This window comes from Protopterus annectens, chromosome 6.part0 (genome assembly GCF_019279795.1).
Source record: "Protopterus annectens isolate FY-2018-M chromosome 6.part0, PAN1.0, whole genome shotgun sequence".
Lineage (NCBI taxonomy): Eukaryota > Metazoa > Chordata > Ceratodontiformes > Protopteridae > Protopterus > Protopterus annectens.
In genome coordinates this window covers 433,198,855-433,220,849 of record NC_056737.1, presented here as the reverse complement: position 1 = coordinate 433,220,849, position 21,995 = coordinate 433,198,855, and the positions used below count along the sequence as shown (strand labels likewise).

Here is a 21,995-nt window from a genome sequence, read left to right as displayed (position 1 = left end):
TCTGTGTTGTCTATATTCATTTAGCCTCATCAATGGGTTGCGGATCTGAGGTCGGATCAGACTTGGCCATTACTACAACTCATGGAAACATTCGAGCTCTCCCCTAACCACAATGCAGTGCCGCCCTGTCACCTTAGATTACACCCATAGCTGAGAGACAGAATAAACACATGCCAAAAAGGACTTTCATACTATAAATCACAGAAATTATCTGCAAAGCAGAAACTGCTTATTCTTAACAAAAAGGAAACCAGTTATGACTAGGTTAGAATGATAAAATATACAATACCATGTTTACAGAAATTAGCACTCAAAATCTGGGGAAATCTCACATTCGCCCCAAGGCAGAAAAAGAAAAATGGAGGGAAGGGATACGAGCCTGAATGAAAATAAGACAACGCAGATGGAAAATTATGGTGAGTACATAACTTAATCTGATGTCAGTTTTATTCATCCTCATGAATGGGACACAGTCCCCAGCTACCTGAGCCCTGGGTGGACCCTAAGGAAGGGCACACCAGAAAACAGACAAGCCAAGTACTGACCTACCTCTTGAGACCAGATCCAGTTTGTAATGATTGAGAAAAGTGTGTGAATTTGACCACGTAGCAGCTACACAAATTATCTAAGGAGGCTCTAGACTGAAAAGCCAAGGATGTCGCCACCGATCTGGTGAAATGAGTTTTTACCGGTTTCTGTAGAGGAACATTCAAGATTGTGTAAGCCAAAGTAATGCATTCTGCAATCCACTTAGCTATAGTCACTTTTTTAACAGGTTGGCCTAATTTTTGATGTGCAAAAGAAACAAATAGTTGGCCTGATTTTCTGAATTCATTAGTCCTATGTAGATAGTAGCATAACTGCCTATGGACATCCAGTGAGTGGAGAAGAAATTCTCCTTTGTTACTGTAGTTTGGAAAAAGTACTGGCAGACTGATGACTTGACTGATGTTGCTTTCTGACACCACCTTTGGTAGAAAGGAAGCATTGGTCCGCAAGGATACTTTGTCCTTGTGAAAATGAGATAAGGGGGTTTAGAAGATAAGGCTTGAATCTGTGAAACTCTCCTAGCAGAGGTTATGGCTACTAGAAAGGCAGTTTTCCAGGAGAGAAATTTTAATACACACTTGGCTGCCAGTTCAAAAGAAGAAGCAGTTAAAGCCTGAAGTACTAAGGACAGGTCCCAAGGAGGTACAGGACACTTCAAAGTGGGTCTCAGGAGAAGCGTATCTTTCAAAAATACTTTACAAATTTTGCAGACGTCAGCGAAGAATTTGAAATTCTAACATGAAAATTCGAGACACTAACTGAACCTTAATGGTTGAAGCACTAGCTCATTTGTGAAACAATTCCGCACGGTACTAGAGAACCATATAGGTGAGCGCTGTGAAAGGCTATATATCATGTTGTTCAGCCCAAATGACAAACCTTTTCCATTTGCTCTTACATAACTTCCTTGTAGAGGGCTTATGGCAAGATAACAAAATGTAACAGACTGGGAAGGCAAATTAGAGTGCCCGACTCATGGGAACTGGAGAAACCATGAGATTTGTTATATCCGGAGAAGTGAATCCTGTTGGATGCAATAGAAGGTCTGGAATTGGATCCACAATCTATGGTGGAGTTAGGGGAGGAGGCCATAGGAAGGGGAAAAATATCTGTCAAGGTCAGTAAGGTGCAATGAGGATTATCCTGGTCTTCAATCTGGATGCTTTCTGTAAAACTTGGGGATCATGGGAGCTGGAGGGTAGGTGCATTAGGTGTATAAGAGACCGGGGGGGGGGGGGTCAATCTTGTAGAAAAGCATCCCTTGGTGACTCTCCCGCATGGGGAATTAGGGGAAAAAAAGCTGCTACACTTGTTGTTCAGAGGGGATACCAATAGGTCACTGCAGGGTTGGCCCCACCGACGAAAAATCATTTTCACTGCTCGGTGGTTGAGGGACTACTCGTGAGGCAACAGAATGGATATGGTGAGCTTATCTGCAATCACGCTGAACTTCCCCGAAATGTGCATTGCTACCAGAAAGCGACTGAAGGTCATCACCCACTGCCATACTTCTGAGGGCTTCTCGACATAGAGGGTAAGATCTGGTTCCTCCCTGTTTTTTTGATATACCAAACTACTGACATGTCTGGATTGCAATCATTTCCAGAGGAAGGGGAGCCTTGGAATGCTCATAAAGCTAACAGCACCGCTCTCATCTCCAGGATAAATAGGCCTCTTTGGGGAACCAAATGCCTTGAACTGTCTTTCCCAGATAATGCCCCCTCCACCCTATCTGGGAGGCATCCATGGTCACTACAGCCTTGGGATGAGGTAGGATGAATAGGAGACCTTGCCAAGGTTGATCTGACTGAATCCACCATTTCAGATAATCCCTGCAAGTTTGAGTTATCCTTATTGTTGCTGATATAGGGTGGGTAAAGAAGGACCATTGAGTTTGCAGCATCCTCTGTAGAACTCTCATATGGTATCTCACCAGAGACACTAGAGTAACGGCTGCCACCACTGAGCCCACAGCTTGCAACACTTTCCTGGCTAAAAATTTTGAACTGCAAATTATCTTCTTTGTTTGGTTTCTGATGTTGAGAAGACAAGGATAGGGATGATGTGTTGAATAGTGCTCTGATGATTTCTAATCTTTGGTTGGGTTGCAGCTGAGATTTTGCATGGTTCATAGCGAGTCCCAGCAATGAACACATCTGTAAAACCTGATCTGTCACATGTACTAGTTGATGCCTTGTTGGGGCGGTGATGATTCAGTTGTCCATATAAGAAAATACACAGATTCCCTGCAGTCTCAAGTGAGCTGCTACTATTGCCATACATTTGGTAAACACTCTGGGGCTGAGTGAGTTCAAAGGTCAGAGCTCTGAACTGGAAATGACTGGCTCCCACTCAGACGCAAAGGTACCTCCTGGATTGTCTGTTCATTTTTATACGATAGACCTGCAGGATGTGTACTATCAAGCACATCCAGTCGTCCTTGCCTAAAAAGGGTAGAATTGACCGTACCGTGACCAATCGGAACTTCGTATGCATGACTGACTTGTTTAACACGCTGAGATCAAAACTGGTCTCCAGTCTTCTCTTTTCTTTGGAACTAAAAAGAACAATGAGTAAGTTCTGGATCTTTCTGGACTGGTGGGACCTCTTGGATTGCTCGACTTTTCTAGAGACTGTTGGATCTGTTGAGCTACTGGCTCCTATTGACTGGGTGGAACATCCAGAAGTTTGTTTGCTATTGGAGGAGGAAGGGAAAATGGTATAGAATAACCTCTGGTAATAATTCTCTACAACCAAGTATTGTTTGTTAAATCTATCCAGATCGATTTGTGTAGAGAAAAACATCCCCCAACTGCCTCTACATGATGACAATCGGGCCTCCATTCAGGAGCGCTGATGGGGTCTGTCAAAGAACGTTTCTCTGGACCAATTATTCTGTGGGCCTCCTCTGCCTCTTGGAGAAACAGTTCCACGTGTGTCAGGGAATGGACCTTGTGACTTCTTGAACCACATTTTACGAATCATTGTGGGGGGGGGGGGTCGAAAAATGCACTCCAACAGCAGAAAGCATCTTCCCATCCTTCTCACACCTGGAAAGTGTTTCTTTCACTTTTGGCCCAAAGAGTGATGATCAAATGGAGTGTTGACAAACAAAGACTTAAAAGTCTTGTAAAATTGCACAGGCGCATCCAGGCTTGTCTTCTCATGGCTAAGCCTGAATCTGCCACCATGCGGCACCTTCTGTAGCGTTTGATAAACACATGGACGAATTAACCAAGACTCTAAGGTATTCAACTGAACAACAGAAGTTTGAACGTCTTTGGTCACAACCTTTGCCAGCGAGCTGGAAAGTTCCTTGATTAAGTCTCTTTGCAGTCTCGTAAAATGGGCTAAACAGTACAGCAATCAGATGTCAAAAGTCACTGAAACATAAACTCACTTCCCCAATCTGTCCATCTACCTAGACTCCCTGTTAGGAGGGTGAAGAGTTGAACTCTCCCCTGTAAGTTCTTTCATCGTGCCTGCCGCCACAACCATGGCATCAATCTGTACACCCTTACTCCAATACTGTCTTTCTAAAACGGATGCCATGATACTAACAGGTCTTTTCAGTATTGGCTCAACCAAATCCGGCTTCTTCCACACCTTCAGACAAATAAAGTTGATTAATTCATCGGGAGGTGGGGCAACCCAGGAGGAAGATGAATCAGCACCAAAAGTCTCCAAGTATATGGATTCCTCAGAGGTGGGGGTGTGGGCTGATTAACCACCCTTCTGCTTCAGGAGTCCAAGGATGTCTCCAAAGGTGACATCTTTGGGTGATGGATTGGGGTACCCTTCCCCTTCATCGAAATCAGTATCTGTGGTAAGAGACTCCTCCGGTGAGTCAATGTACTTATTCTTACACCTTCTCTTTCGAGGGACTTCTTAGGTGGGATGATTCGGAGAAGTATCAGAAGAGCTAGAGATCCCAGATTGGGTAGACTGGAGGGCCCTGGGCTGACTGTCCCTGTGCGGAATGATGGGGATCACGTGACAGAATCAGATGGGTAGTCAGGGATGGGTCCGAGGGGGAAGGGCCAGCCCACTCCAAGATTCAGATACGACCTTCTGAACCATCTAAGTCTGATCTCCCCAGGGATGAGGAAATCAATGGAGTAGATGGCAAGGTCTCTAGTCCGTTGGCCACCTCCACTCCTAAAGGACGACCACCTGAGAAGGAAGCTGAAGCCAAGCTGTCCAGCACCAAGGCTCAGAAAGGGAAGAAAGGCTCCGAAAATATCGGAGTCTATACCACCCCACGGACCCAACGTGGGGGCTCCGGGAGCCCTTCGGATCCGAACATGTCAGAGCAGAGAAGCTCAAGGATCTGATGCTATCCGTGTCATTATTCATCACATATGGATCTTGAATCTAACCTCAGATCCAAGCTGGCAAATTCTCAGACAGATCCAGAGCTCAAGCTTCAGACGTGGTCCAGGCTCAGGCTAGCTGTTTTTTCAAATAAGTGTTTTTTTTTTGGAAGGGGGGGTTGCTCTAATTTGTTTGGGCTTCTTTCTATCTTTAACTGCTCTATTTGTAGTAAATTGAATTTCCTCCCCCTGCAGTTGGAACTTTGGTTTAGTTAGGTTCCCCTTCAGTGTTTGGCCTTTGCGCCCTTTCTTTCTTCCTTTGAGATCTATAGATATATATATATATACATATATATATATATACATATATATACATACATATATATATATATATATATATAAATATATATATATATATATATATATATATATATATATATATATATATATATATATATATAAAAGGAAGGGAAAAAACTTTTAGATATGTATTTCTTTCTATTTATCTTTTAGTGGGAGCATTATTTACTGCAGTGTGTGTGTGTGCGTGTCTGTTCCTTTTCCTTTAGCATGGCTGAAAAAACATCTGGGTTTAAAACATGCTCCTTGTGCGGTCGGAATATGCCATGTTCTGACTCGCACGAGCAGTGTCTGTATTGTTTAGGGTCGACGTACCTGGAAGTTGTAAGCAACATTTTTGCAGCATTCAACTCCAGGGCCCTCAGAGTGCTGCAACAAGCTGTTATGAAGGGTTTGGCTTAAGGTGGTCCTCTGCCTATGGACTCCCCCTCAGGAGCCTAACAGGAGACCTCCTCCTCCCTCAGGGGGTTCCCTCTTCGTCTCTTCCAAAGAAGCAGAGATTCTCAGATAGCAGGTCCTTGGATCAGACTACTGGATCCAAGGCATTGGTGGAGCGGAGCCCTTCAGATACGAGCAGGAGCAAGCCATGCCCGGATCCGACCAGTTTGTCAGATCAGTCTTGTACACCATCTAAACAGTCAGATCCTACTAGGTTATTTTTCACTCACTCACACTGCACACATGTGAGTAAACTGGATGAACATCAGTTCACCCCAGACACTTCACTGAGTTGTGGGTAAAACCAGAATACCTGAATAAAAGCCACACAGATATAAGGAAGACATGTAGATTCCAAATAAAAGGAACAACTGCTAAGAACTCAACCAAGGAACCAAAAGCTGAGAGATGACAGCACTACTTGCTGTATCACTGTGCCACTGATCAGTTGCTTTTACATACATCCTGCCTACACCCCCAAAGACAGACACTTATTGTATACAATATTGAGGATGAGATGTAACAAGTGGAAGAAATTATGGTCAACCTGCTATTAGCAGATACATTGCAATGCCACACCAACACACATGCAAAAAAATAGCAACAAAGATTTTAGCTATTACAATACATTGTGTGACACTGTTCTGCCAGATAAGTGACAGTTTACCTTTGATGAAACAGCAGCGAGGGTGTCACCTTTATACACAATCTCTGCACTTATTAGCCATGTATACAAACAGAATGGAAACATGCTATTTAATGCATGGTATATCTGAGATTTTGCACTCCTATGAGCATAATTATGCTCACATGAACCATTTCAAATCATACCCTTTTCATTAGAAAACTACTGTTATAACTTGTACTTATCTTCACTACTAAAGAAATATCTTGCTTCACACGTGTGTCTCAGTATTACCATAAGGCTAAACTGCTCATTGGGACTAAAACTGATAATGTGGAAGTTACAAGAAGCAGATGTAAAAATAATCATCAGAAATCAGATCTTTGTTTTACTTTATCCCATCAAATGCAATGACTAATGCACAAACAAATTTCATCTGGGCATGCTGCATTTAGCAATGTATGGATTAAGTGCATTTGATACTAGCAAAGATGGAATAACGTCTATGCAAGGCATGGTTTTATACAAAAGTCCTCATGCATCCATATTCATTGTCCGGCACAGGAACAGTAGTAGTTATAATGGAATATTATACAAGAGCTAAGATTTGGATTTTCTTCTCAAGCATGTTAAAGCCCTATTTTATTAGTCTGTTAACAGCTCATATTATGAGCAGTGAATGAAATGTGCTTGCAGTATTTTTTTTTTTTTTTTTGCAACTAGCATCTATTTCAACACACTATTCCTTCTCCTCATTATCCTCTGCTCTTCTTTGTAGTCAGCACATTACTTTGACCGACACTATTGCATTTTTTATGTACGAGGTTGGTTACGATGGCCATTTTATGCTGGGCATCAAATCATCATACCAAACACAAGCTCATCAAAAGGTCAACTAGCAATGTAAATGAAGTCATAATTCACTAAAGGAAAAACATTAGTTAATTCCCGCTAATACTTTTTTTTTTTGTTTTTGTATCCAAGTCAGTCAGTCAAATTGTAGTGCAAAAGCAAAGAGAAAATACTTAACACACTGAGACATTCGTGGGAATCAGGATTATTAATATTAAAAGTCCAAAAGATTGGCTTGCCATTATTTGCTCATCTTAACAATACATCTTTTTTTCACATTCGCACTTGACTCACTTTCTCTACCCTTGCAACAAGTTATTAATGCAACTGATTCAGGAAGTACTCCAGCAGCTGACATTAAATCCAGTAAGAATGGCACTTCTCACGCTCTCCCTTTGCTTTCCTCCCCTGCAATAACAAGTACCTCATCATCAAAGTGACAGACTCCAGAAGTGCTCAAGCAGCATGGATTGCATACAAGACGACGAGCACTAAGAAAATAAAGCAGTTTTATTAAGAGCAAATGAAAAAAGAAATACAAATGTAAAGTAGTTTTAATGCATTCTGTGTCCAGAATGTGTATACAAGGACAGCTTAAATCGGTAATGCTGGGTTTTGGGGAACCCAACTAGAAATTTGTAAAGCGAGCTTTAGGGCTTAAATTTATTAATTACAGAGGAAAACCAGACAGTTGAGAGATATTGCTAAGGCTCTAAGCCACCTATTCAGAAAAAAAGAGGGAATTAATTTAATTTTAGGTAGATTACAGCAAAGTTGCATTACTTTTTTGCTCTGTGTACCTATTCTAGCAGTTTATTATTTTACTGCTGCAAAAGCCCCCCCCCCCTCCATTCAATGACCACGTCTCTGTAACTTACAACTCAGAAATGACAATGTGGTTTCAACATGATGAATAGGAGCTGATCAGCACGGTTCAAATCGCATTTCAACAGCCATGCTGCCAAGCTAAAAAAATGGAATTTGGTGCAAGTTAAGATTAAATGCACAATGTACCAGCAAAAGCAACACATTTACAATATAATTACTAATGGGGGGGAGCTATAATGTTCCCCCATCTACCCCAGTAAATCTGCCACTGCAGGAATCGCATCCCTCTCAAGATATTATCACTCATATTATGAATTCCTGTAGAAATTATCCTTACAAATTGACCTATCAAGTGCATAATGGTGTCAAGCAGAGGAAATGTGCAGCTTTGAATTGTATGCAATTCTCAAGTCATTTAGTTTGCTCTATCCTATGAAATGAATGCTTACCTCACATTAGATGCAGATTTCTGAGCTTTGAAAGTCCCAGCCTCCGGACAGTTTGAGGCAAAATTGAAATTTGCATTACTGCTAAACTCAGGGATCACTGGTTTTGGTGGACAGCTTTTCTTCTGAAGACCTATTAAATGAAAGTCTTAAAAAAGAAGATAAAATTCATGAAAACAGAACATGGAAAGCAGAAGAAAAAAATGCCACACCAGTATTTTTTCCAATTTAGACATGCAACCACACTAACACTATTGATCAACTGTCAAGTCAGAACTACAATGTAAATCAGTACTAAAAGGAGGGGGTGCGTTAATTTTATTTTCAACAATATACCTCTAACAAAATGCAATTATTCTGGATTATGCAATATTAGTTTCCCTTAAACTAGAGGTCACTGAAACAAACCAAAGTTCATTTAACTTATATTACTTTTAAATTAAAAAAACAGACTTTCAAAATGTTGAACACGTCATAAAATGCAAATAAAGAAAAATAAAAAAGTACAGTTGTGTAAGTAAACTTAATATAACAGCAGAAGTTCAAAAATCACTACTGAAGTAGCCTAAGCTCTATGGGTTATATCATGCATAGGATATAAGCTTACAAAGCTTCAGCTTCAAGCTGAGTTGACAAAGTCAAGTCTGGGCACCAAGCCCTACAGAGCTTTCATACCAACAGAGAAAGTAGGTAAGCCCAGAGAGGGTATTGCTGGGAAAAGAAAAAAAACATGTTCATACCCTGGCATAAAACCATTCCAAAATAAGGGGGTTGGAGGGAGGGAGTAGCTACTGCAACAGTGATCACTTGAACATCCACTGTTAAGGTAAGCTTACTTACACAACTGTACTATGTTAGTCATTATGATCACTGGTGCAGTAGTCTAAGTGATATGGGTAGAAGTACCATAGCTTAAAAGAACTGCGAGGTGGAAGAGGAAGGACCCAGGAGCCCCTGGAGAATGGTCTTAGCAAAGCTGTCCAAGACCTGTATAGTACTTTGTGAAAGTATGAACAGAGGACAAAGTTTCTGCTGCTAGAATAAGAATACTTTTGAAGTCCAACTCCTTCCAAAAACCCATAGACAAAGCCAATGCCTTAACTGAGCGTGCCTTGACTCTGCCTGAAATAGTATTATTGCAGTGGGAATAACAAAAGATTATAGCTTGAGACAATCGTTTGGAAACTCTGCTTTAACACAGGATGTCCCTTACCTTCATAATAAATTAAGAACTTATCAGAAGTTCTGAAAGATTTGTTCTGTCATGATAGTACCAGAATTGTCTGTCGACATCCAAACTATGAAGTATTCTTTCTCTCTCATTTTTTAGGTTCAGGAAAGAAGACAGGGAGATGGATTAATGTAAACTTGGATACCAATTTAGGTGTATAGGAAGTATAACCTCTCAAAGAAACCCTATCTTTGTGGAAAATGTGATAAGGTTGACCAGCCTAAGAGCTTGCAATGCAGATACTCTACTTGCAGAAGTGAGAGCAATGAGTAAAACTGTTTTCCATGTTAAGAACCTCAAGGAAGCATATGGTTCATATGGAGCAAGTGTTAGCTTCTCTAACACAAAATTAAAATCCCAAAGAAGAGATACTGTTTTGTGTGTGATTTCTTATACAGACACCCCCTTCAAAAACATGTTGACATACTGCATTGAAAAGAGGGATCCATGGGCAGGCATGCCGAAATAGCCAAACATGAATACTGATAGATGAGTAAGACAAACACTAGAATAGTAACTCACACAAATATGGAGACACTACTGAAACACTAGCCCTGAATGGGTACTTGTTCTTTTGCTGCCACTATTTATAAATCCATTGCCACTCGCCACTATACAACTTTCCAGCAAGTAGGCTTTCTTGCCTCCATTAATGCCTGCTGCACATCATCAGAAAACAAGCGTCTAAAATGTATTAAGATCCTATGATCCAAGCAGTCAGATGCAGTTGTTTGAGGTCAGGATGCATGCATCGAACACTCCTGATGTTGCGTGACTAAATCCAGTCTGTGAGGAAGCCTGTGGTAATAGCCCCTGGCCAATTCTAAACGAAAGGAGAGCCAATGGTGCCGGGCTAAAAGGCACTCACCACAATGATCTTTGGGGGAGTCCTCCTGAATCTTCAGAAGTACCCTTGAAAATCAGTGCAAAGGGTGGAAAAGCATATAGAAATATTTTCCTCCAAGGAAAATAAAAGTCATCTTTCATCGAGGCCTTCTTGCATGGAATCCTGGAACAGAATTTTGCCAGGTGATTGTTTTGTGAATAGGCAAAAAGGTCTACCTGAGGAGTTCCCCACAGATGGATCAAATCTTGGAAGACCCTACCAATTCAGTTCCTATTCGTGAGTCTCTACCACACAATTTTGTTCTGACAGAATGCAATATGCCTGTAGAATGAGAATGTGCTGAAAAGCTATAGCTCAAGCGAACATGACTAATCTGCATAGGAGGTTTATATACAACCACATCAATGTGGGGTTGTCTGTAAAAACATTAAGAGGTCCTGGAGGCCATCGATGATTCAGTGAGTTGAGAACATTCAGCAAGTTAAGAGCATTTATAAAAGCTAGCATATCTTTTAGGTTTGTGTTTTAGTCAATCTTTTTGTCCCAGAGAACCAGCACTTTCATGCCCATTCACACTGCTCTCTAAGCAAAGTCTGAAGTGTCTACTGGGATTAACTATTTTGGAGCAGGAGGAGAAATGGGAGACCTGGAGCCTGAGAAGTTTAATGTCGCCTTCATATGATCTTAAATCTATCCCAAGAATGGAACTTGAAAATCCAATAGGTGTTGATGCTTGGACCAAAGAGATTTCAGATACTACCACTGTAACTTTCTCATGTGGAGCCTTGAAAAAGATATTGTGAGAATCATAGAAGGCATAAGACCCAAAATCCGGAAGTATTCCCTCACAGCAATTGAAGTCTGAGAGGAAAACATGAACAGATCTAGAAACATAGTACTTCACCTGTGGAAGACAAGTCCTCTGTACCAAAGTGTCCAGCAGGGACAACTGGAAAACAATCCTGTGAAAGGGTATCAAAAAAGACTTCTGAATGTTTGCTTGGAATCCCAGTCTGTGTAGGAAATCTCTGATCCAAGACAGAGAGAATCCGGACACTTTGAAAAAGACTCTTGAAAAGTTATGAAAGTCATCTAAATATGGGAAAATATGGATACCCTGCAGCCTGCAGTAGTCTGTCACATGAGCTAGACACATCTGAACAATCTTGGAGCAGCTGATAATCCAAAGGTTAAGCCAGAGAAGTGATAATGTGACCCAGAAACAAAAACCCTTAAGAAATGCCTGTAGTCTGGAAGAAAATGGATGGGATGATGTGCATTGTTTAAATAAAGAAGTTATGTACTCACCATAACGTTCCATGTTTGTTGTCCATCTCGCCCTTCATTCTTAGTTGGGTTCGGAGCCGATCCTTGGCTCTGACTCGGCCACATACTATAGCTCGAAGTCTTTCACTTGGTTTGTGGCTGAATACCTATCAAATCATGCAGTGTGCGATTCCCCAGATCTTGTTTGCTGCTAACTACAGCCATATGTGTACACTAGCTATATAATAAAGGATATTTAAAAAGGAAGAAAGTCAGAGAAGCTCCTTGTCCAAGGAGGAAATTCCTCAAGGTTCTCCAGAAGCCTCAGGCTGGGGGAAAGTGGGAAGAATCGTAAGAATGAAGGGCAAGATGGACAACAAACATAGAACGTTATGGTGAGTACATAACTTCTTTATGTTATGTTGTTATATCTCGCCTTCATTCTTACTGGTTGGGACACAGTGTCTAGCACCATATTTCCTAGGTGGCTCATGGGAGTACACTTTTCAGCACAGTGGAACCAAAGAAGGCCCTGTCCCTGAAGGCCAAATCCACTTTGCAATGAGTGATAAAGGAATGGGGTCTGGCCCACGTAGCAGCGGCACAGATACTGCCCACTGATAGTCTAGCTAGGTAAGTGGATGACGTTGTCATGGCCCTAGTAGTGACCCTTGAATTTGAATGGTAGTTGTCTGTTATTAGAGCTGTAAATAAAGGTAATACGATTTGAGAGCCAGTTAGAGTGTGAGAATTTAGAGACTCGCATGCCTTTTTTGACTTCTGAAAAAGAAACAATTGATCAGACTTCCTGAAATCTTTGGTTCTATATAAATAGAAGCGAAGTTGTCTATGCACATCTAACTGTAGTAGCTTTCATTCTGCCTTATTGCCATGATTAGGGAAAAACACTGGCAGCTCAATAGATTGATTTAAGCTATTTTGCGAACATACCTTAGGTAAAAAGGATGGGTTTGTTTGGAGAGATACTCTATCCTTATGGAAGATCAAATAAGGAGGTCTGATTGATAAAGCTTGCAATTCCGAAACTCTTCTTGCAGAGGTAATAGCAACTAATAAAATTGTTTTCCAAGACAAAAATCTGAGGTCACAAGTTGATGAGGGTTCAAAGGGGGGTAAAAGTCAGATATGTTAGAACAAAATTCAAGTCCCATGGCGAGAGTGGTTCTTTAATGGGAGGTCTTAATAAGCAGGTACCTTTTAACAACGCTTTACATAATCTGTGTGACATCAAGCTCGAAGTTCTGTCACCTATATGAAAATTTGAGATTGCAGCTAATTGCACCTTAATAGTAGCTGCCGCTGAACCTTGTTGAAAAAGCTGTGATAGGAACTCAAGAATAGAAGTGATCGAGACAGAAAAGGGATCAATGTTTTTACTCTGGGGCCAGTATGAGAACCTTTTCCATTTACCAGAATATAGTTTCCTCACTGGAGCCTTGTGCAAGGATACCAAGATGTGTTTAACTAGTGGCGTAAAATTGTGAAGCCTGACTAAGTTGGGAACTGGCGCAGCCATGCTGTCAAACTGAGGGCTTGGAGTGAGGGGTGGAGCATTCCCAACATATGAGTCGGGAGGTCTAGAACCGGGTTCAGAGTCCACGATTCCTCCTGAAGGTGAGGTCAGAGGAAGGGAAAAAAATCTGATGAGGCCAGTATGGACCGATGAGAATTATCTTGCTTCCCAACAAGTAGGCTTCCTGAATGACTTTGGGTAATAGGGGAAATGGAGGAAATGCATAAAGTATCCCGAGGGCTAATCGTGGACAAGTGCATACTTTGGTGACTCCCCCGGAGGAAGGATCAGGGCAAAGTAGCTGCTGCATTTGGCATTCATGGGAATGGCAAAGAGGTCGCAGCAAGGCTGGTCCCATTTTCAGAATATCCTTTCTGCTATCTCTTTCTTTAGGGACCACTTGTGAGGCATCAATATTGCCCTGCTCAGCCTGTCCGCTATAACGCTGGAGTTCCCCGGGATGTGCATCGCTATCAGAAAGTGTTGGGAAGAGATTGCCCATTGCCATACTCTCAGAGCCTCTCGGCAAATTGTCGGGTCTATATCACGTTAGTACCTCCAAGGTACTATCTTGGATTTTTTGGTTTTTAGTGACTATTTGGTGCCTTTATTCAGCAATTCACAGTCTATATCACATTGTCAAACTAAGTTCAAACATCATATGGTCAACACATATGATCAAACTTTTAAAAGTTCGAACGTTTCAATGGAGATCTCCATACAGTGTGGAATGGGAAGATTGGCGTTTGTATATTTAAAGAGCATAGGGCGTGGGGGGCTTGCCCCCCTGCTTAAACCATTCAGGTAAAGTTTTTCTTTGGTTTATTTTTTATTACAGTGTCGAACTTTTGAAAGTTCGATCATATGGTGTCGACCATAAAAGTTCGGACATGTAATATAGACGCCATATTGTCTGACTAAATTGCAGTTGTGCCTAGTGGAAGAGAGTCCTGAAGTGCTTGCAACGCCAAGAGCACTGCTCTCATCTCTAGAACATTAATGTGCAAATGGGTCTCGTATTCCTGCCATGTGCCTTGGACCGTCCTCCCCAGATAATGCCCCCCACCCTATCAGGGAGGCGTCCGTGGTCACTGTTGGCAGAGGTTGTTGTGGGGTAAAGGGTCAACCTAATGTGACAAGACTGGAAAGGAGCCACCATCTTAGATCCTTCTTGCATGACTAATTCTGATCTAGTGAGACATGGGAAGTTCTTGTAAGGACCACTGAGAAAAAAGGAGCCACTGAAGAATTCTCATGTGCATTCTGGCTAATGGGCCTAGGGTTATAGTTGCTGCCACTGTTCCTAGGACTTTCAGGACTGTTTTCGCTGTTACTTTCGTCTTTGGCAGGAGATTGGTAATCGGTGTTCTGAGTACAAAAACTCTTTCTGTGGGTAACTTTGCCATCATAGAGACAATGTCTAATTCTGCTCCTATAAAGGTAATATGCTGACACGGCAGCAAGGCAGATTTTCTTGAATTTATTGTTAGCCCTAATTGAGAACAAATTTGTAAGGTTTGGTCTCTTGACTCTTGTAGTAGATGCTTGGTGGTGGCTGTCAAGAGCCAGTTGGCTAGGTATGGAAACACCTGGATTCCTATCTGCCTCAAGTGAGATGTAACTACTGTCAAGCATTTGGTGAACACCCTGGGACGGCTGTAGTGAGACCAAAGGGCAGAGCCCGGAACTGGCAATGACTGGCTCCCAGCTGGAAGCATAAGTGACTCCTTGATGGTCTATCCATTTTTATGTGGTAGTATGCATCTTGGAGGTCTATTGAGCACATCCAATAGTCTTCCCTAAAAAGGGAAGAATTGACTGCAGTGCCACCATCCGGAACTTGGACTTCTTTATGGATTCATTTGCTAAGATCCAATATAGGTCTCCAGTCCCCTGTTCTTTTCAGCAGTAAAAGGAATCTTGAGTAAGTTCCGAATCCGATTTGGTCTGCAGGAATGTCTTGGATGACTTTTGTCTAGCAACATTTGAACCTGTATAGTTGCTTGTTCCCTTTGAGTGGGTAGAAAGTACAGTTGTGTACACTTACCATAAATTTAGATGTTTCAGTGTATTCACTGTTGCAGTCATCACATTTGGGTTATCTGTCTGCAGGTAGCCCTCAGTCAGCCTGACTACCAGAGTCTTGAGATTAATGCATCGGATGCTGTTGCTTCTTCCATGACGTCAGATCGTCAAGGGTATAAAACATGCAACTGACGCCAGTACATCAGTTTGTTTTTCCCCAGATGTCAGGGGCCCCCAAAATTGGAAGCAATTACATGGCATGGAACACCCCACAGCAAAAAGCAGATACCAATGATACAAGATATTCAAACAAAAAAGATAGGTAGAAGTAAAGAGAAGTCAGGGGGCTGGAGGGAGGGTAACCAGAACTGCAGCAGTGAATACATTGGAACATCTACATTTATGGTAAGTGTACACAACTGTACTATGTTCTTCGTGTTTCACTGTTGCAGTCATCCTATTTGGGGTGATTCCCAAAGCTGAGGATGGGTGGAGGTAGTTAAGAAGCATTACAGCTGGCAATCAGGCCCTGTAAGACTGCTGTGGCAAATCCAGCTCTGGATTTAGAAAGGATAGGCAAGTGGTAATGCTTGGTGAAAGTGTGTACAGAGCTTCAGGTTGCAGCTTCCAGGATGTCCCTGGTAGGGACTCCCCTGAAAAATGCTGTAGAGGTTGATGTAGCCCTAGTGAAACATGTTCTGATCCCCTGTGGGGTAGGTTTCCCGTGGTGTTTGTAGCAGAAATGGATGCAGTGTGCTATCCATTTAGAAATGGTTTGCTTTGAAATGGCCTTGCCCTCTGCCCCTGCAGCAAAGCTGAGTAGCAACTGGTCAGGTTTTCTGAGAGTCTTAGTCCTGTCCAGATAGAACCTAAGCTGTCTGTGCAGGTCCAGGGAGTGCAGGATCCTTTCCCCTTTATTCTGAGGATTAGGGAAAAAGTTGGCAAATGAATGGACTGGTTTAAAGCCACACTAGATACCACCTTGGGTTAGTCCTGAGGGAAACCCTGTCCGCATGGAAGATAATGAAGGGTTCCACGGTCATAAAGGCCTGCAATTCAGACACTCTTCTTGCCAAAGTGGTGGCTAGAAGTAAAGCTGTTTTCCATGAGAGGAATTTTAACACTGCTGTGGCAGCAGGTTCAAAGAGTGGAAGCGTGAGCTTTTCCAATACAAAGTTAAGGTCCCAGGCTGGAGTGGGAGCTCTCCTGGGAGGTCTTTAAATTTTTGGCTCCTCTCAGGAACTGTTTGACCAGAGGATGAGAGAAGAGGGGTGGCTCAGTATTATAATGAGCTGAGATGGCAGAGGCACGAATCTTAATTGAAGAGAAGGATAGGCCTTTGTGGAATATTTCTGTTAAGTAATCTAGTATACGAGGTAAGCTGAGCACGGTTGTGTCCATTCCCTGAGACTGGCTCCAGGAACAGTATCTTTTCCACTTTTCCGAATAGGATTTTCTAGTACTAACCCTCCTTGCCTCAAGAATGATATCCAGCACCTGCTTACCGAGGGCTGCTGGGGATGAGTTCAGGGGATGAGCCAGGCTGCTAGGTTCAGGGTCTGTAGCCAGGGTGCAAAATCTGGTCCTTCTGCTGGGACAGCAGGGAAGGAGTCTGAGGCAGGTGCCATGATGGCACTACTGTCAGACTGCGCAAAAGAGGGTACCCGTGCTGGCATGGGCAATCTGGTGTAATCAGGATTGTCCTTGGACTGTCCTGTTTGATCTTTAGTAGAACCTTCGAGAGGAGGGGTAGAGGGAAAAGGCATGGATTGAGGGGCTTTCCCAGGTAAAGGACAGGGCATCCACTTTCCAAGCTTGGCTGTGGGTTGTTCTGGTGCAATATTTGCTCAATTGATAGTTCTGAGGGGAAGCAAAGAGGTCCACCTCTCGTGCCCCGCACCTGTTCCTCAAAAGCTTGAATATTTTGAGTTCCAGTTTCCACTCGTGTGGGTACATGAGATTTCTGCTTAAGTCGTCTGCCAGTGAATTTAGTTTGCCTGGCAGGAATTGAGCTTACAGGTGCACTTAGTTGCTCAAGGCTGTGTTCCACAGAGCCATGGCTAATCTGCAGAGTGGGTAGGAATGGGTTCCCCCTACTTGTTTATGTAACACATAACTGTTGTGTTGTCTGTCTTTACTAATAGTTGTCCTGGAAGAATAAGGCCTTTGAAGGCTGTCAGAGCATTCTGTACAGCTAACATTTCTTTTTGGATTGATATGCAGGTGCATTTGCTTTGGGCTCCATTTGCCTTAAATGCATTGTCCTGCCATGTGAGCCCTCCATGCATAGTCTGATGCATCTGTTAGGGTTTGGGCAGCAGGGGGTAGACTGAAAGGGAGTCCCTTGTTGTGGTAGCAGGCCTCTGCCCACCAAAAGAACTCTGTCCTTAGGCAAGGAATGATAGGAATCATTGTTTCCAGGTCATAAGAATGTTGACACCAGAGACTTTTTAAGTACCATTGAAGTTTCCTCATATGCAGTCTTGCATACGGAATTAGTAGAATGCAAGAGGCCATGAACCCTAGGGCTTGCAGTATTTTTCTTGCAGATAGCTGGGTTTTGGTGGCCAGTAGAATGAAGTAGTCCGTCAAATAAATGTGTTTTTCTGGCATGGGGAGTGCCATCTGGGAAGTTGTGTTCAAGCTTGCTTCCAGGAATACAATCTGTTGGCTGGGTACCAGATGTGATTTCTTTTCGTTGATGGTGTACCCCAGTGAAGTTAGAAGTCTCTTTTCAACTGTCAGGTGCTGTAGTAGCAATTCCTGACTGTCCGTCTGAATCAGGCAATCGCCCAAGTATGGGTAAATTTGAATTCTTCTCTGCCTGCAATATGCAATGGCTGGAGCTAGGCATTTTGTGAATACCCTGGGCACAGTAGATAAGCCAAAGGGAAGTGCTGAGAACTGATGGTGCACAGTGCCTGCTCTGAAACATAGGTATTTTCTGCAAGATTCCCTTATGGGGATGTGCAGATAAGCTTCTTTAAGTCTAGGGTTGCTAGCCAGGAGTCCTTGGCTAGCATAGGAAGTAGCTGTTGGTGAGTAAGCATTTTGAATTTTGGAATCACCAGAAAGGTGTTGAGAATAGACAGGTACAGGATAGGACGCCAAGAGTTTTCTTTTCTGGGTACTAGAAACAGTCTGGAGTAAAAGCCTTGTCCCCTTTGTTCTGCTGAGACAGGTTGAAAAGCCTTGATACTGAGAAGAGAAAGTACTTGCTTTTGGGCCTCTGCCTACTGGTTTGGGGGGGGGGGGGTCTGGCCATCCGCTTGGGGTTGGGAGTGAGTGGAAGTGGAATCTGTATCCCTGGGAAACAATGTCTAAGACCCATCTGTCCTGGGTAATGTACTCCCAGTTTTTGGCATGCAGGACAAGTTTACCTCCTAAAAGTCCAAGTACTTGGGCAAGGCTTGGAAGAATTAAGGATAAGTCATTGTGAGATTTTACCATAGGATGGCGGCTTACTATTCCCTGTTTTGGATGTGGGAGCACTCCATTGCTTAGATCTGTGCATACCCTGACACTGTAGTCTTGGTGGTCTGCTGCCCCTGGGTTTGGACTGAGAAGGTCTGAGAGAGACTGGAAAAGACCAGTTTTTAGAAGGCCAATGCCTAATGAATCTAGGTGGCTGTACTTGTAAGAAATCTTTAACAGTTTGCGTAGATTTAGCTTTCTCCTCCACCCTTTTGAGTACTTCTTCAGCTTTATTGCCAAACAGACGCTCTTGGTTTAATGGTGCATCTAGTAATTTTGCTTTGACGTGGTCTGGCAAGGTTTGTTCCTTAAATCATACATGCCTTCTAAGAACAGACCCATTGACAGCAGCCCTGCAAGATGCTTCTAAGGCATCAAAACCACATTGCAAAGTATGTTTACCAACTTGATTAGCAGAATGCATTAACTCTTGTAAATCTTTATGTTCTGCACAATCAGGAATCAACATCATTTTCTGTTTAATTAGCTCCATAATATGTTGCTGATACTTTAACATATGAAACTGGCAATTTAAAGCACTGATGGCAAGAGCAGCAGAGGTGTATACCTTCGTACCTCATCTGTCTAAAGCCCTAGAATCCCTGTCCGAATGGGTAGGATTTTTGGCCATTGTAGCCTTAATGCCTTTAGGTCCCTGGGAAATGGCCTCTTCTTAAAAGAGGAATTTGTGGGAGTCAGGTACTCTATAGTACCTGTTAGGTTTCCTGGGAGCTGGAGGCAAAGTATCAGGGGTAAGGCCGTTTTCCAAGAAGACATCATCTACAATTTCCAGAACAGGAGGGATAGCTAGAGGCCTGTGCTGCGGCAAATTTAAAAATTGTCTCTCTTTTTGGACTGAGAGTAGTCCTGGCTCTCCCAGTGAAAATGCTCTCTAAGGGTATGCAGAGTTTCATCAAAAGAAAAATCTTCTGGAGGGGAAGCAGAGGGAATGGAATCCTTTGCATCAGAATCCTCATAGCTAGATAAGGGTATGTGTCCTGGTAATCGGAAGGGTCAGAGTTATCAAACTCCTGATTTAAAGAATGAGAAGGAAAATCATTTCTTGGTCTTTTTTGAGGGGGAAGGCTGACTTCCCCTAATTAAAGTAATAAAGTCTTCAGCCATTCTAAGCATTTGTTTTTGTGGCATGTGGGCCTAAGAATGTGCTTTGGTCATTGGTTTCCTAGGCATAGTACGAACTCTAGGCCTAAGAAATTCGGTATTTTTGGTTTGAAACAAAGTCGTCGGTTTAATATGAAAATCGGAAGGCCTGAATATACCCTCAGAAGCCGGTGCCTGCACAGCGGCTCCGGACCCATCCAAGGTAGAGACATCTGCAGGTTCCATATATGAAGAAGCATCTCTCAGCATACCGGACTTCGAATGGGTCTCAGTAGAGGCCTGAAAATCTGTAGAAGCGGGTATTGGGGCTGCAAAAGCACCTCACTGAGTACCGGCGGACTGGCGACTAGCTTAAGGGTAGCATCGTTGGCAGTTTTGGACCTATGCGGTCTGTCTCTGTCTTTATCCTTACGTTTTTTCGGAAGATCGGTAGTTGGATGGCTTATCAAAGCCATTTCGGAATACGGAGGTAGACAGCGAAAGAATTTAGCAACAAAACTAGCTCGACGACGAATAGTTCGAGCGTTAAACAAGGCACAAAACTGACAGCGAGGGAGGTCGTGGTCTGGGAATGAACAGTGATGCAGGAAGAATGAAAATCTCTGTAAGGTATTTGCTTTCCAAAGGCAAGACAATTATTCATTTTTTCTGACATCGGTTAGAGCAAAAAAAAAAGGATCCCCGACAGGGTACTTATCTTTTATAAAACTTCAGGTCTGAAATTCAAAAAACGAAAATTTCAGGAGGTGGCCGACCGGCACTTGTGAACTGATTCTGCTTCGGGCAGCGCATGGCAAGAAAGACTGATATAATGGCGTCAGCTGCATGTTTTATACCCCTGACGACCTGACATCACAGCATCCGACGCAGAAATCCCAAGACTCTGGTATTCAAGCCGACGGAGGGCTACCTGCAGGCAGATAACCCAAATGTGATGACTGCAACAGTGAAACACGAAGACCATCGTCTGGGATCCTTCTGATTTGTGGGATGGGAAGGCAAAAGGGAATGGAGTAACCTCTGGATATTATACTTTGGACCCACTTGTCTCTGGTGATATCTTGCCAGGCTCCTGGGTACAAAGATAACTGCCCCCCCCAACTGCCTCCAGAGTAGGATAGACTGGACTCCTTTCAGAAGCGCTGGAAGAGTCTGCCGCTAAAGGAATCACGGTCACCCTGGTTTTGCGGACCCCCTCTGCCTTGTGTCTACCATTATTGCCTCCCCCTCTGACCCTGGGGAAGGATTCACCTCGTGCTTCCTGAAAACCTCCCTGGGATTTTTTGAACCACATTTTTCCACCCTTCTGACCCTTAGGGTAGGGTCTGGAAGGTATGGAAAAAACAATGGCAGAGAGTTTTTCCTTCCTGCTCACATTTGGTGAGTGTGTCTTTGACTTTTGGTCCAAAGAGTGAGGAACCACTGAAAGGGGCGTTGACAAAAGTAGACTTGAAAGGTTCCGCAAAGTTACATAAGCACATCCAGGACTGTCTCTTTAGGGAAATTCCTATACCCGCTTGCCCTGCTCGCTCCATCTGCTGCATAGGAGATCATTCTCATGAAGGAGTTAACTATGGAATTTAAGGTGGATAGCTGAGAGGTCACTGTCTGAAACCCCTAAAGCTAGTGAACCTTGGAGAGCATCTCCCAACTCCTTTAGGAGATCGCTTTGTAGCCTAGTTAAGTGCGTAAGGTAGTTCAGCAACCTAAGTGTAAAAGTCACTGATGAGAACATACGCTTCCCATATCTGTCCATCGTTTGAGACTCCTTGTTCAGTAGATGGACAGATGAGAACGTTTCAGAGTTTTCCCTCTTGGTGGCTGCTGTCACCACCATAGCATCTACAGGGACACCTTTATTAAGAAAGTCTTTGCCTGATGGAGCGGTTATAAATGTATTTGGCCTCCGAGGGACTGGTTCCATTGTGTCTGGTAACTCCCATGCCTTTCAACTAACCTATTCCATTAGTTCATCAAAAGGCAGAGACACCCTGGAGGCTGAAGGTTGAGATGCGAAGGCCTTTAGGTACACAGACTCCTCATCAGAAGGGTTGATGGACTTCCAGCCACCTCTCTGTTTCAGGA

The 21,995-nt window shown here is 43.0% G+C and overlaps 1 protein-coding gene across 2 annotated transcripts in view; it reads right to left on the bottom strand.

Annotated features, from left to right (window-relative positions):
• KNSTRN (kinetochore localized astrin (SPAG5) binding protein) overlaps positions 1 to 21,995 on the bottom strand; it is a 1,051,623-nt gene that overhangs the window by 691,039 nt on the left and 338,589 nt on the right. For both annotated transcript variants that reach the window (XM_044074175.1, XM_044074176.1), the window contains one exon: positions 8,415 to 8,559. In XM_044074175.1, the coding sequence (XP_043930110.1) occupies positions 8,415 to 8,559 (145 nt within the window). The remainder of the gene's footprint in view (positions 1 to 8,414; positions 8,560 to 21,995) is intronic.